This window comes from Anthonomus grandis, chromosome 1, assembly GCF_022605725.1.
Source record: "Anthonomus grandis grandis chromosome 1, icAntGran1.3, whole genome shotgun sequence".
NCBI lineage: Eukaryota > Metazoa > Arthropoda > Insecta > Coleoptera > Curculionidae > Anthonomus > Anthonomus grandis.
Genome location: NC_065546.1, coordinates 35623722 through 35640063, shown reverse-complemented (window position 1 = coordinate 35640063; position 16342 = coordinate 35623722). Strand labels below are relative to the sequence as shown.

The 16342-nt window shown below is 33.6% G+C and overlaps 1 protein-coding gene across 2 annotated transcripts in view; it reads right to left on the bottom strand.

Annotated features, from left to right (window-relative positions):
• LOC126735020 (TATA element modulatory factor) overlaps positions 1-16342 on the bottom strand; it is a 52863-nt gene that overhangs the window by 25849 nt on the left and 10672 nt on the right. For both annotated transcript variants that reach the window (XM_050438894.1, XM_050438899.1), the window contains exons 8-11: positions 6069-6235; positions 5828-6008; positions 5560-5773; positions 5387-5491 (exon numbers count right to left, since the gene is read on the bottom strand). In XM_050438894.1, the coding sequence (XP_050294851.1) occupies positions 5387-5491; positions 5560-5773; positions 5828-6008; positions 6069-6235 (667 nt within the window). The remainder of the gene's footprint in view (positions 1-5386; positions 5492-5559; positions 5774-5827; positions 6009-6068; positions 6236-16342) is intronic.

Sequence of the window (16342 nt, the reverse complement as noted above, 5' to 3'; positions counted from 1 at the left end):
TTTTTATTTTTCGATATTTATTTTTATTTGGAACACATTTTATAAATAAACCAAAACTAACTAAAATCTTTTTTTTAATAATATGGAATAAAAAATTATTAATACTTAGTAAGCGCACCGGCATTATCAATTACGGCTTGCAAACGTCGTGACATACTTAAAATGAAGTTTCTGGTATATTCTTCGGTTATTTGGTGCCATGCGTCATTTATCTTTAGGCGTAATTAATTCTGATTTCTAGGCCTAAAGTTATCTTTATACATATATTTTGCCATTTTACGCCAAACGTTTTCAATTGGGTTGATATCAGGGCTTTTCGAGGGCCACGGTAAAACTTGAATTCGTCTTTCGGCTAGATAGTTTTGAACTATACGGGCTGTATGTATAGAAGCATTATCATGTTGGAAGATAAAATCTTGCCCATATACTACACCAACTGATGGCATCATAACATTGTTCAGAATATTGCAACATCCTAAGGCATTAAGCCTTCCCTGCACTATTTCACAAACGCCTGGTCCTCTAAAACTAATCCAGACCGAAACGTTTATCCTAAAACGTCCACTTTGATTAGTTTTATGTGTATATCTTTTATCATATCTGGTATTAGAAGGCCTTAAACGCGGATTTTGCTATTATTGCACGGTTGAAAGGTTTTTTCATCCAAAAATATTACCGTTTCCCATATGTTGTTTTGGTGTGCATATTGATGGGCGAATTCTAATCTTCTCTGTTTGTTTGCTTCAGTCAAAAATATTTTATTTCTTGCACAGCAACTTTTAATTTCCAAATTTCTTATCCTACTACGAGCTGTATTAGCAGAACCAGAAAAATACGTGTCTTCTTTCGCCTTTATTACTGTTTCAAACGGATTGTTTCTTAAAAAGCCAACTAACTGACACAAAAAAAATGTGATGTCTATCTCGGGGGCACTATCTTAAAGTATGTGGAGTTTATTAAAGATTTAGGTGTGACGTTGGATTCCAGACTGCTCTTCGACGTTCATATAGAAAACATTGTTGAGAAAGCTCTAAAAAATCTCGGTTTTATAGCTCGAATTACACAGGGTTTTAATCATCAACCAACATTAATATTATTATATAATGCATTCGTTAAACCTACTATAGAATATGCGACAGTAGCTTGGAATCCGATGTATCACAAATATATTGACCAAATTGAAAGGGTGCAACGCAAGTTTGTAAATATAATAAATTTCCGCTTTAATAGACAAAGATATTTTTTTATTTACTATGATAACTTAAAGTTTTATGGTATGAAGCCCTTAGACAGTCGTAGAAACATTTTATTTATAAAATTATTAATCATTTAATAGACTGCCCTTTCTGTCTGGAAAATTTACATATCAACGTTAATCCTTATTAATATTTTGCGTAATGAATCGACCTTTAGCATCTCAAGATATTCTTCAAACTATTCGTCTAACTCTCCATTATTCAGATGCGCCCGTAGTTTTAATAATTTTCAAGACACTAATTTGAATAATGATATATTTTTCTCCAGTATGTCTTCATTTAAGCGATACTTGAGAAATTCTACCTAATTTCGCAAAGAACGATAAATATTGTCCTATTGTCATTATTCATATGTACAGGGTGTCCCAGCGAAAACGAAACAGAGCTATTTTCGGTATGAAAAAAAAATTTTTTTTCAAAAATCTCGGACACGTCGATTTTATTTTTGAGGGGGACAACTTTTCCTTACCAAGGCACCCTCATACCAGCAACCCCCTTCGAGGGGGTGGAATCACCCCTAAAATCCTAAATGGAAAGAGGGGTCGTATGATACCTTATTTTAAAGGTCTTTTAATTCTGAATATAACTGCCAAATTTGAAGTGGCTAAAATTATTTCTCTGGATAAAACAGCTTGTCAAAATTGCGGAAACAGCGAAAATGAAAAAGGTATTATGGACTCTTTTTTGGATAATATTTTTAAAAGAACAAGGAAATCCTATTTTCGAAGGGGTCACTTATTAATTAAGAGGCCACCTAATACCTGGAATCCTTTACGAGGGGTTGAAAGCACCCCTTAAATCTTAAACAGAAAGAGGGATCGTGTTATACCTTATGTTGAAAGCGTTTTCACTTTAAATTTAAATGGTGACTTCTGAGTGACTGATGGATTTCTTCTGGATATGAAAGCCAAATAAAATTCTGGAAAAAATGCTTTAAATATAAACCTTTATGCCTGAAACCCTTTCTTCAATACAATTTTTTTTATTGCATCATTAAAACATGATTAAAAATTTATTAGTATTGTTAATATTATTGTTATTACACCTTATCAGCATATCATAAATAAAAACAAAATACCAAATAAAATGCAAACACAAGTATCTGAAGAATTTACTTAGCTTGCTAAATATCATTGGTACTTTTTTCATAAAGCAGCATTTATTTAAATAGTTTTAAATTATTACCCAGTCTTTTACGTGTTGAAACACTGTTAGCAATGGTTTATTCTACTGCAGAGAGGGTTGAGATGATAGAGTTTTTCTTTCGGCATAACAATTGTGCCAATAGAACGGTATAAGAATTTAATGACCTTCATCCAGAAAAACGAGTCAACAGAAAATACGTTCTAGAAATAGTTACTAAATTTAGGGCATCTGGCAGTGTCTTAAATAAAAAGCGTGCGGTTCAAAATGCTGTTGTCAATGGAGCAATGCAAATAACTGTCCTAGGTCAACTTCATGCCGAGCCAGGAATAAGTGTCAGAAAATTGGCGACGAGTACAGGAGTAAGCAAAAGTAGTGTTCATAGGATACTTAAGCATAATAAATTCCATGCTTACAAAATTCATCTGGTGCAAGAACTGAATGAGGACGATTTTGACAGACGAGTGCAATTTTGTGAATCGCTTAGTGATATGATAACCGTTAATCCGCGTCTTATTTACAACATTTGCTTTTCAGATGAATGTACTTTTTTTCTTAATGGCAACGTAAATCGTCATAACTGCCGCTACTGGTCAAATGCAAATCCGGGCCAGTTTCGTGAAGTTCATACCCAGTTCCCTGAGAAGTTAAATGTTTGGGCGGGCATCTTGGGCGGCTCCATTGTTGGTCCGTTTTTTCCGCCCAGAAATTTGAATGGAGAAATGTACCGAGATCTCTTGGAAAATGCCGTATATCTAAGAATAGTAGAAATAATGCAAGGCGGAAATCATTCTGATGATGATCAAGTCGTTTTCCAACAAGACGGAGCGCCTCCACATTATGCTGCTGGTGTGAGGCAATATCTTGATGAGATATTTCCTGATCGTTGGATTGGAAGGAGAGGACCTTTTATGGAATGGCTAGCTAGGTAACCCGATTTAACCCCATTAGATTTTTTTTATGGGGGCATTTAAAAACAAAAGTTTACGCTACCCAACCAGACACCCTAGAAGACTTACGCCAGAGAATTATAAATGAGTATCAGATGATAACACCTGAAGTTCTACAAAACGTCAGGCATCGTTTTGAGCAAAACCTGTATTCCTGCATGGAAGTAGGCGGGGCACAATTTGAACATTTAATAAATTGACGTAATTTAAATAAACTTGTTTTATTTAAAAGACACAAAAGGAAAAGGGTAGGTATTTCTTATCTCTCCACTTTTACTGGCAGTAAAGATATTTCTTGCTATTTTTATATCCATAAGATATCCATCAGTCACTCAGAAGTCACCATTTAAATTCAGAGTAAAAAAGCCTTCAAAATAAGGAATGACACGACCCCTTTTTCTATTTAAGATTTAAGGGGTGCTTTCAACCCCTCGTAAAGGGTTCCAGGTATTAGGGTGGCCTCTTAATTAATAAGTGACCCCTTTGAAATTAGGACTTCCTTATTCTTTTAAAAATATTATCCAAAACAGAGTTCAAAATACCTTTTTCATTTTCGCTGTTTCTACAATTTTGACAAGCTGTCATATCCGGATAAAAAATTTTAGCCACTTCAAATTTGGCAGTTATATTCAGAATTAAAAGACCTTTAAAATAAGGTATCACACGACCCCTCTTTCTATATAAGATTTTAGGGGTGATCCCACCCTCTCGAAAAGGGTTACTGGTATGAGGGTGCCTTGGTAAGGAAAAGTTGTCCCCCTCGAAAATAAAATCGACGTGTTCGAGATTTTTATAAAAAAAATTTTTTTTCATACCAAAAATACCTCTGTTTCGTTTTCGCTGGGACACCCTGTATATATACTTCTTTATTGTTTGTGAGATACTATTAAATAAGTTAGTTAGGCTTATATTGCTTGGTATTTGTTAGGTTTGGTGAAAATGTAATGTTTGGCAAAGCGCTTACTTGTATTTAAATTCATAAGATATTTTGTGCTTTCCTGTAATTGGATTGCTTAGTCTATCTGTAGGAGGCCTTGTACTTGAATAAATAAATAATAACTCTCTATCTTGAATGTCGTTTGAAATTTTTGGTCGACCCGAACCTGGATTTCTTACAATAGCTCCATATTCTGCAATTTTTGCCTCAGCTAAGGAAACGGTGTTTTTACTAATGCCCAATTCTTCTGCGATTCTTCTTATAGGAACTCCATCCATCAGACGAGTGTATATTATCGCCTTTTGCTGAGGAGATAATGCAGGTATTTTGAAAGAACAATTTTGTTGATGCGGCTGTCACAAAATTAAGGTAACTTTGACAACATCAAAATATATTATTCCAATAGACCAACAGATTTTGGAGATTTTGCTGTCTTTTGTTCTGTCTCTATCTGTTTGAGTTGCTGTTTTTTTTTCGGCATGATAGTACATTGATTTTTTTTTAATATGTATCATATTTTTTAGGTTTTCAGAAAAAAGGAATTAAAAAGGAAGAATAGAAAAATGAAAATCGTTTTTTTTCTATTCTTAGCAGAATAAGTTTTAGAAGCTTTTAAATTAAAAAAAAACGGTAATTTTTAAAACCGCTAACTTCGAAACAGTGAATAAAAGCATGGCACGTGATACATCAAAATGTTTATAATTTTGTGTAAAATCCAAAAATGTAATCACACAGGACCATTTAAAATAAGAAAGTTGGTATTGACCGCGGCTACATGAGACACCCTGTATACAAAATTTTTGTTGAAAAAAATGCGAAACCAAAAATAATAGTCGACGTGTGCGAGCGTTTTCTCTAGCACGCCCTCTTTTTTTTTATATTGAATGTGTTCTATATGTTTGCCGTTCACTATATTTAATTTCTATTGAAATTTTTACGGCATATTGCTTGAATGTTAAATATGTTTTACTTATTTAACTTTTGTCTAATTTTAACTGATTTATGTTGTTTTTTAAGTATCATATTAAGACGTTCTGCTAAATTATATTCTAAAAGTTTATCCAAATAAAAAAATACTGAATATCAATTACTATACTTGCCTATTCATATCAATCAGTTTAGTCTCCCTTGATTCCAAAATCTCAGTCATTTCAGCGACTCTTTTTAACAATCGCTCTATATCCCCATTTGGATGGGAGTCATCACTAAAACGTTTTAAAACATGCAATATCTAATTAAAAACAAAATAACTTTAACCTAACTTTTTTCCTACCTTATACTTGATGCTTCCGAAAGCTCCCTATTATGCCCTTTAACCTTCTTTATCGTGATTTTTTGCAACAACGAGTCTACCGTAGACTCCTCTGTTTTATTTTTATACCCAGTTTTTTTGGCTGGACTCTGTCGGCTCTGGGTACTGCTAGAATCCCCGTTTGGGCTCGAAATAATTTCGATATCCGAAGAGGTGGTCGTTTCAAGCTCATCACCTAAAAAAAATATTATTATAATATACAAGAAAACTGTATTTTTCATTTACTTACAAGAAGTATGACAAGAAGTATGATCGGAGCCAATTTTAACCAAATCAGACTTTTCGGAACTCAGAGGCGAGTTTTCCCTATGGATCACCTCAATATGTGACGAGATTGCAAAACTGTCCAATGAACTCGCCTTATCTGACGCCTCGGGGGATTTATTAGTCTTTTCCGAACTTTTCTCAGTCTGAAATGGGTGTTTGCATGTGTAACACTTTTTGCATATATAAATTTAATATATTAATACCATTGCATCCGCTAGCATTTTCTTTAAATACGCGGAATTACTGCTGGTCTCTGTGGTGATACTGGTGGTGTCGCTGCTAGTTTCCATGGCATTTTCTTGGGTTTCCACTAGGGTCCTATCTGACGTGGAACCGTCATCAGTTGATGTGTCTAGTAGAGTCTCTGAACCTATTGTTATATTTTAACATGTAATAATTAATGAAGATTTTAATGATCAGAAACACGCAATCTTTTAGATACTATGGAATTGTATCGTTCTAACCGGGAATAATTTTCTAGTCATAGATATAAAGACTGTATTGACTGTTTTCCCTTCCACAATGTTAGTGTTTATTTAAATGTTAAGATTTTAATACTACACTATCTGATCATTTCCTACTTAGTGTCAATTTGATCATTACATCAATGACTTCAGATTTAAAGAATGTGCTCTGTGATGTACTATACGTCTTATTATACAAGCCGGCATTTTAGAGCTTTACCAATAGCTTCATATTTAAGACTGCTGTCATATTTGAAAATATATTGGAACTTTTAGTTGCATAGAGTAGCTTTTCCGGAAGTAATAAGAAAAGTCAATAAGAAGATGTATACGGACTGGTATGGTTTAGCCCTGAGCTTAAATATCCAAAAGATGAACTACGTATAGAAATCAAAATGTATACATTGAGTCGAACTGCCTTCTTTTAGGAAATAAACATAAAATTTGTTAATATAAAAAAGACCCTGATGAGACAATCTCATGCATTCAGATATCTCTAAAGCTGCTTGGTCGATAATTAATAGCAATAGAAAGAAAGTCAGTCCTCTAATGATTTTAGTAATTTTTTTAAAATATAGCTGACAATCTGATAAGCGGTCCTTTGTGGTGCCCCGGTGCCCCAGTTGTTACTTTTGATAAATACTTAGAACTGAGAGGCCAGCCTCAACTTAAATTTTCCTAAGATGATACTATTTTCCTACTATAATACTACTATGGTCTTAATGTGAAACTATTTAAGTGAGCGTTTCGGTAATTATTAATACATGGTGTATTTTAGGGTTTCAACTTAATAAACCTTCTATACTGACTTTTTTCATGGATATTCCCTATTCTTATAATTACATCGTATTAAGTATTGAAAATAAGGGTAACATTGTATATTTATTTATTTATCTCTCGACGGGATCCATTTACATTATAGATATTAAAATATAATAAGTCCCTCAATATAAAACATTTTTTTTTCATTTAATGCCGACGTTTCGGACTACATTAGCCCTTCTTTAGGACGCTAAAATAAAAAAAAACTAAAAAACAATTATAAAACAAAGTTAAAAACATTCTTGGTATGCAATGGTCAAAAACAATATTAAATAAAATTAATGTTATTAATATAAATTGAACTAGATTATTATGTTATTTAATAACTACAGTATACTCGCGGTAACGTGAACTTACGATTTTATGAACAACTCATTAATGTGAACACCAATATTTTTCTATGTCTATAGTGTGAACAAACCCATATTTCGATAATGTGAATTTTAAGAAATCTTTAGTAATCCTGTGTAGACTTGTCTAGGCTTGTTAGTGGATATTGGGTTTACGCATTTGATACGCTGTTTGGTCATTTAGTTGAGTGTTGCATCTTGCGCAATGGCCTTTTAAAATGGTTAAAATTCATAAGAAGTGAAGTCTTTATGAGAAATCAAAAATTTTGGAAGAGCACAAAAATGGTATAAGTGTTACTGTCCTAGCAAAGAAATATCAAATAGCAAAACCAACTATTTGTGCAATTAAAAATAAAGAAGAAAAAATTCTAAAAGTTCTTGGAGAGAGTTTAAGACCTAATAAAATAAAAAAATGCACTTTAAAAGTGCACTTTTTTAAAATGCACTTTAACAGTGCAGAAAAGCCCAAGATGGAAACTTTGCTGTATAAATGGTTTACCAAACAGCGTGAATGAAATTTGCCAGTTACGGGTGATATGCTTAAAGAAAAGGCTCTAGATTTACATAGAAAATTAAAACTCAACGATAAATTTAATGCAAGCGATGGATGGCTTCAAAAATTTAAATGGCGATATGGTATAAGGCTGCTTAAAATTGCAGGTGAAAAGTTGTCCTCGCAGCGTCACCTTGTAAATCCCTTTATTGAAGGCTTAAGAAAAAAGATGAAGCAGCTTAATTTTAGTGAAGATCAAATTTATAATGCAGATGAGACGGGTTTATATTGGAAGTTATTGCCAGATAAAACCTATGTTGCAATTTTTGAAAAAGCGGCGCCTGGTCTAAAAATAGCTAAACAAAGAATAACTCTTTTGGGGTGCACAAATGCTACAGGATCACACAAACTAACGCCTTTAGTACTAGGAAAAGCAAAATCACCCAGATGTTTTAAAGGATTTGATAATCCAGTCATCTATAAAAGCACTAAAAATGCCTGGATGAGGCAGGAAATTTTTATTTGGTTTTTTAAGCATTTTGTTCCAGAGGTAAGTGAAAGTTTTGTTTGCTTTTTAATTTTTTTAAGACTAAGTTGGGTTTTTAGGGTAAATCATTTTTACAAAGCAAAAACCTTCCTTTAAAAGCCGTTCTCCTGTTAGACAATGCCCCTTCGCATCCACCGGCAGAAGAATTAAAAACCTCTGATGGATACATTTTTGTTGTATACATGCCCCCAAATGTTACACCATTAATTCAACCATTAGACTAAAATGTTTTGCGAATAACCAAACTATTTTACAGAAAAGGCCTATTAAGTTCAATTGTATCAAAGGGTCAAGGAGTAGCTGAGGCCCTAAAAGTTATAACTTTAAGAGATGCTATTATGCAATTGCATATGGCCTGGCAAAAAATAGAGCCTTCAGTAATTTCAAAATGTTGGAATAATATTTTGGGAAAAAATTTGGAGGAGGATGACCGACCTTTAGCTCGACTAAAAGAGATGTGGGAAAATGATGCTAGAGCAGCTGCAGTTAATGAAACCATTACATTGCTTTAAACAATTGAACAGGTATTATTTAGTGCTAGTTACGCCTTTTAATTTTTAATTTTTGGAAATTAAAAGAAGAAAGTCTGTAATAGTTTTAGAATTTCATTGAGATATGATTATTTTTAGATTTATTATAACCCCAAAGACATTGAGGAATGGAATACAGACGTAGTGGAGGAAAATCTCGATAGCAATGATTCAGAAGATAGTGACTGCGAGATATTAACTTTTGAAGAAAAAAAAGTTACGCATTTAGAGGCTCTTGCAGCCTTGAAAATTGTCACACAATGGGCCATCAAAACTATGTCGACATAAAGGACATTATTACACTAAAAGGTTTAGAATAAAAGGCTGTAGCCTTAAACCTGTCGCAAAAAAAGTGCAAACAAAAATTACATCTTTTTTTGCAAATGAAAGTTAAGAAAAAAATTTGAAAATTATAATTAAAATTAAATGGGAACATTCATATGTACTTACAACAGAGAAATTAAAACTTTTCGTTAAGCAGTATAGAGTGGAACATAGCTGTATTTTTTTTTGATGATTCCATTTAGTTTTTGAGGATAGCGAAGTGCTGATGTGTAAGCAACAAAACAAAATACACCATTTAAAAATAAATGCCATGCACTATTTAAAAAACTCCAATACAAAATTCTTGATTTAGAAATAGAAGACGTACATTGGAAAAAGGGGAACTAAAAAATTTACTTACAGAATGTTTAGAAAAATTTTAACAATTACCAAATAATATTTCTAACTTTTTCGTACTTACTACTGCGCCAAGAAAAGCCTCTAAAAACTTGTCTACACAGATATAAACTAAATCTTCTTAGAAATGAAAAGTATGAAACACTGATCAAAGATTTCCTCAAAAATAAACAAATTTCCTTTTATCCGATAAAAACACGTATAAAACTCTCAACAAAGATCCAACAATTAACACCCAAAATAAATTAAATAAACTTATTGATAACATTTTAGCTCTCTTACACCAAATCAGATTAAAAACCTGAAATGCATAAATGGTATTTTTACCAAAATGTATTTATTATCTAAAATACAGAAGAAAAAAATATCCCACTTAGACCTATTGTCAGCTTTGTTAGTTCTCCTTTATATAACCTCTCAAAATTTCTTTCTCAATTTTTACAGTATGCATTTGATAAGAACAATATTACACACGGAATTTTTTTAAAATCGTCTCTGACTTCCAAAATTGTATTATTCCTCACAATTACTATTTATTATTCCTAACAAATAATTCAGAAAAAATGGCCAGACATTCAACCACATTGTAATCTATTAAAAGAACAATTTTTTCAACTTCTAAATTTCACATTTGATAGCGATTATTTGAATTTTGATGGAAAATTCTATAAACAGATTTTCGGTCTAGGTATGGGAAACTGTTTATCATCAATATGTACAGATATAATCATCTTAGAGCTACAAAAGGCATGTTTATCAGATCTTAATTTCGAGGTTTTCTTTTTTTTTAAAAATACGTGGACTATATTATTAGTTATGTTCCAATAAATGAGGTTCGAACAGTTTTAAACACATTTAACAGTTTCCATCATAAATTACAGTTTACCGCTGAACTTGAAAAGAACAACAAAATTTCATATTTCTAGACATTTTACTTATAAGAACAGAAAATAACATTATAGAAACTAACTGGTACCATAAGCCAGGAATAAGCTAATAAAATGATTCAATTACAAGTCAATGGTTCTCATTCAACAAAAAATCAATATAATTAACAACTTGAAACACAGAGCTTTAAAACTATCACACCCTCATTTTCACATCAAAAATATAAATAAAATAAAAACCTTACTTCTAAAAAATAGCTACCCTGTAAAACTAATGAATAGAATTTCTAATCAAAAGAAGCAGTCACCCATAACAACTTAACTTTCACCACCAAACACAGATTTCTTTTAATTCCATAGTCAAAAATTTGTTTTAAAGATTAGCCGGTACTCTTAACAATTAACTTTTCAAAATTGCGTTCAAATATTAAAATACAGTAAAACAACTATAACAGCCAAAGAACTACAAAGTGGTGTTGTTGACAAAATCACATACTCTGACTGTCAACGTGTCTATACAGGGTGTCCCGTATCGTTATGTTCAAAGTTTCTCAGATTTGTAATATCACGTCTTGAAAATGTCGCTTCATCTGTCCACCGGACTGTTCTGCAGAAATGAAACTAGATGAGGATAGTGATCTTCCTCAAGTAAACCTTGTATCTTGTGATAATGAGACGGATGTAAGCCTTCACATTTTAAAATTCGCCACACAGTCATTTGCGGTACTCCGACTTTTGTAGAGATTCGACGTACACTGATAGTTGGCAAGTTCACTCCCCGATCGAAATAATAATCACGCAGTCCGCATTCCCGAAATTGTCTGTGTACTTCCAGAAATGTTATGTTCTGTAATGAGAAATGCGCCTATTTGGAAACCGATGTTCACATTCGATGTCTGCGTACTCTTGAGAATGTTGTTATTCCAATATAAAAAGGTCGATATATTAGTTTATAGTTTTTTTTTGTTGGGCTCAAGAGCTCACATCCCTATTAATAAATCTGCTGAGCTTGTATTCGATTTCCTGGCAAGTGGCCTTCTTAAAAAATGTTTATTAGGCAGTTTGTATTTCTTTTTCTGTAAGCATCGCCTTTAAAAAATAAAGTTAAAAGTAGTTGTCTCGCGGAGCCCGTTTTATAATCATTACATTTTATCGATTAATTTCGTTCTTTAAATAAATAGCTTAAATAAATTAATCTTGCTGTTTTCATTGCGTCCTGAATCCTGTATATTCCAATAGGTTATGGGCCCAGGAGCGCAAAACACTTGATTTGGTTTATTTTTAAGTTTGTTTAGTCGTGCCGTTGCGTCATTAAAAAATATAATGGCGAGTTACGAAAGTACAATAATCGGTTCGGCGGTTGATAAACTGAAAGGGCGTGAAAATTATTCGGTGTGGAAGTTCCAAATGAGTACGTTATTAAAGTTAGACGGACTTTGGAACTGTGTTACTGGAGAATGGGCTGCGGATGCTGATAGTGCGGCTAAAGCGCGACGTGAGGAGAAAGCCTTGTCAAAAATAATTCTTTCTCTGGATAAGTCGACGTTTCCGCACGTGATGCAAGCCGAAAACGTTAAGAATGCATGGAGTGCCCTTGAAAAGGCGTTTGAAGACAAAGGGTTGCATCGAAGACTTAGACTGCTCCGAAGTTTATGCTCCATAAGGCTAGAAAACTTTAGCATCATGGAGAGCTACGTAAATGAAGTAATGGCTCTTTCCCAGTAACTGATCTCCATTGGGAAACCATTGGATGATGAATTCTTAGGAATTATAATGTTGCAGGGACTGACTGAAGAGTACGAGCCTATGGTTGAAAATTCGGGTGTAGATATAACCTCGGACTTTGTAAAGACCAAATTACTTCAGGACAAAAAGTGGCAAAATGGCAAACTAAACGGGGACAGTGCTTTAGTTTCCAGGAAATTTAAGAAACCCCCATGGTGCTGGAGCTGTAAGCAAAAAGGACATTATAAAAATCAATGTCCTGCTCAAAATAAAAAGGACCCGGCTCAATCCTCAAATCCTACCAAAAATAAGGATCATCGAGGAGGGAAGAGTTTATTTGCTGCTGCTCTGGGTGTTAATATGAATGGCTCGTCATGGTACGTGGACAGTGGCGCGTCATCTCACATGACAGGGAATCGTGGTCTGCTAAAGGACATTACCGATTTGCACTCAGGACAGGAAATAATTGTGGCAAATGACTCGAAACTGTGTGCCAGTGGTACCGGTAAAAGTGTCGTGAAACTAGAGCAAGATGGCAGAGAAATGGACATACAAGGAGTTAAATATGTTCCAGAACTTTCTGTAAATTTGTTATCTGTGAACTCTATGGTTTCGAAGGGATACTGTGTTTATTTTGACTCCGAGGGATGCAAAATAGTTGACCAGGAGAGTGAGGAGCCAGTAGCTACGGCGACAAATATTGATGGCATTTATAAACTGGATTTTGTTCCGGATTATGTCAACGTCGCAAGTACCTCAAATTCACAGATGCTGTGGCATAGGAGATTGGAACATCTCAACCATTATAGCATGAAATTGCTACATAATGGATTGGCAGCAGGTATTTCTTATTCCGAAAAACAGGTTCCGGAATACTGTGAAAGTTGTCTTAAGGGCAAACAAGCAAGAAAACCATTTCCCTATAAAAAGGACAAAGAGGTAAACTGGGCCTTATGCACTCAGATCTTGTGGGACCTATGGAAGTTGAATCTTTTGGTGGTAAAAAATATATATTTACCCTAATAGATGATAACACTAGAAAAATATTTTGGTATTTTCTAAGTACAAAAAATGAGGTTCCAGAAAAATTCAAGGAGTTTTGCTGTATGGTGGAAAATCAAGTAGAACGAAAAATAAAAGTTTTAAGGACAGATAATGGCGGTGAATACTGTAACGAAAAATTACAAAAATTCTTGCGTGATCGTGGGATTAAGCATGAATTGACAGTGCCGTACAGCAATACCACCGAAATAAAGAAAAATCTTTATTTCGGTGGTGTTGCGTACAGTCCTCAACAGAATGGCGTGGCAGAACGCTATAATCGCTCCATACTTGAGAAAGTTCGTTCTATGCTGATGGATTCTAATAGTCCAAAACAAATGTGGGCGGAGGCAGCCAATACAGCGGTATATTTGTTGAATCTTTCTCCAACAAAGAAACTACCTGGACCTACGCCAGCAGAAAAATGGACTGGCAAGAAGATTGATATAAGCCACCTAAGGATCTTTGGGTGTAGGGCTTATGTTCACATACCAGATGTCAAACGGAGGAAACTAGATGCTAAGAGCAAGGAATACATCTTTGTGGGTTATTGTGAAAATAGCGCTGGATACCGTCTTTTGGATCCAAGTAACCATCATGTAAAAATAGCCAGAGATGTTGTATTCTTAGAAGACTCAATGCCAGATCGTGCTAGTTTGGATGCTCATACTTTACAAGAGACTTTAAGGGTGATAACACCACCAGAGACTCTTGACGAAGCTGTAGAGAGTAATACTTCCAGTACTACCAGTACAACTGATGAGTTCGAGACATCGTCAGAGCGTGAACCAGACGAAGTGAATAGTGAAGTGTCAGTGGGTGAAAGTGAAACCCAAGCAGTGATCTGTGAAAACCCCGAGGAACCTAGATATCCGTGTAGAATAAGACGTCAGCCTGAAAGGTATGGTGATTGTATTACTAATGATGATATTGTAAATTTTGCAATGATAACTTTGTCAAATGATCTAGAGCCAACAACTGTTTCTGAAGCATTGTCAAGTACCAGAAGTTCTGAATGGCGACAAGCTATTAAAAATGAATTAGATGCTTTTAACGCTAACAATGCTTGGGAATTGGTTGACAAACCTCACAATAAAAACATTGTTAAAAATAAATGGGTTTTTAAAATCAAACATAATGAAAATGGGGAAATTGTTAAGTACAAAGCTAGGCTAGTTGCTAAAGGCTTCACCCAAAAATATGGTGTTGATTACCTTGAAACTTTTTCACCTGTCATTAGATTTAGTAATTTGAGGTTATTGTTGACTATGGCAGTAGAATTAGATTTAGAAGCCGATCATTTAGACGTAGAAACTGTATTTCTAAATAGTGACATTGATGAGGAAATTTTTATGAGTCAGCCTGAAGGCTTTGAAGTTCAAGGTTCAGAAAACAAAGTATGTTTATTAAAAAAGGAAATTTATGGTCTAAAGCAATCATCTAGACTTTGGTATGAAAAAGCTCATAAAGTACTTTGCAATTTAAAATTTGTGCAATCAAGTATAGAGCCTTGTATTTTCTTTAAAGTTACTCAGAGTTCTCTAGTTGTTGTAGCACTCTGCGTTAATGATTTCTTTCTTTTCTATAATAACCATACAGAGGCTAAAATTCTAAAACAGGAGTTAAATAAAAATTTCCACATCAAAGACTTAGGACCAATTTCTCATATCCTAGGCATGAAAATAGAGAGAAATTTTTCTAAAGGCGAATTAAAAATTCGTCAAGAAAACTACATACAAAAATTATTAGATAGGTTTGAAATGACTAATTGCAATACTGTTACTACTCCAGTAGAGTTAGGTAAAAATTTCGCTGGTGACGAAAGTTTTTATGACGCCCCATATCAGCAGTTAATCAGATCAATGATGTATCTTGCAGTATGTACAAGACAAGATATTGCTTTCTCTGTCTCTTTCTTTAGCCAGTTTAACAATAATCACTCTAAAGAACATTGGTTAAGTGTTAAAAGGATTCTTAAATATTTAAAGGGAACTAAAAGTTTGGGAATTGTTTATAAAAAATCAAATGATCTTTTGACTGGTTTTGTTGATTCCGATTGGGCAAACATGTAGTTGATAGAAAATCTTTCTATGGGTATATTTTTACATTAGCTGGGGGACCCGTATCTTGGGAGTGTCAAAAATAAAAAACAGTAGCATTAAGTTCAACAGAAGCTGAATATATTGGTATATGTGAGACAAGGCTTTGAAATTTTTGCAATTAATGATTCTTGTAAATTTCTTAAAACAAATGTGCCTATTGTTATCTATAACGATAATCAAAGTGCGATAAAACTATCCGAAAATCAAACGTTTCATAAACGCACTAAACATATACATATCAAATATCATTTCATTCGTGAAAAAATACAACTTCTGTATATGCCTAAGTTAAATTAACTTATTTGCGTGTGTTAAATCTGCAACCATGTTAAAGTGTTCTTAGTGTAGTACTTAATGTTAAGAGGTATTCTTTTATAGAATTGTTCTTCGCTTATTTTGAGACCTTTTATATTGAGGGAGGATGTTGTTATTCCAATATAAAAAGGTCGATATATTAGTTTATAGTTTTTTTTTGTTGGGCTCAAGAGCTTACATCACTATTAATAAATCTTCTGAGCTTGTATTCGATTTCCTGGCAAGTGGCCTTCTTAAAAAATGTTTATTAGGCAGTTTGTGTTTCTGTTTCTGTAAGCATCGCCTTTAAAAAATAAAGTTAAAAGTAGTTGTCTCGCGGAGCCCGTTTTATAATCATTACATTTTATCGACTAATTTCGTTCTTTAAATAAATAGCTTAAATAAATTAATCTTGGTGTTTTCATTGCGTCCTGAATCCTGTATATTCCAACAGAGAAGAAAATCGCATTTTGATAAAGATACCGTCACTCACTAAGAAACCAGGAATAACTGCCTTGTTTATCATAAAACAATTTCGTTG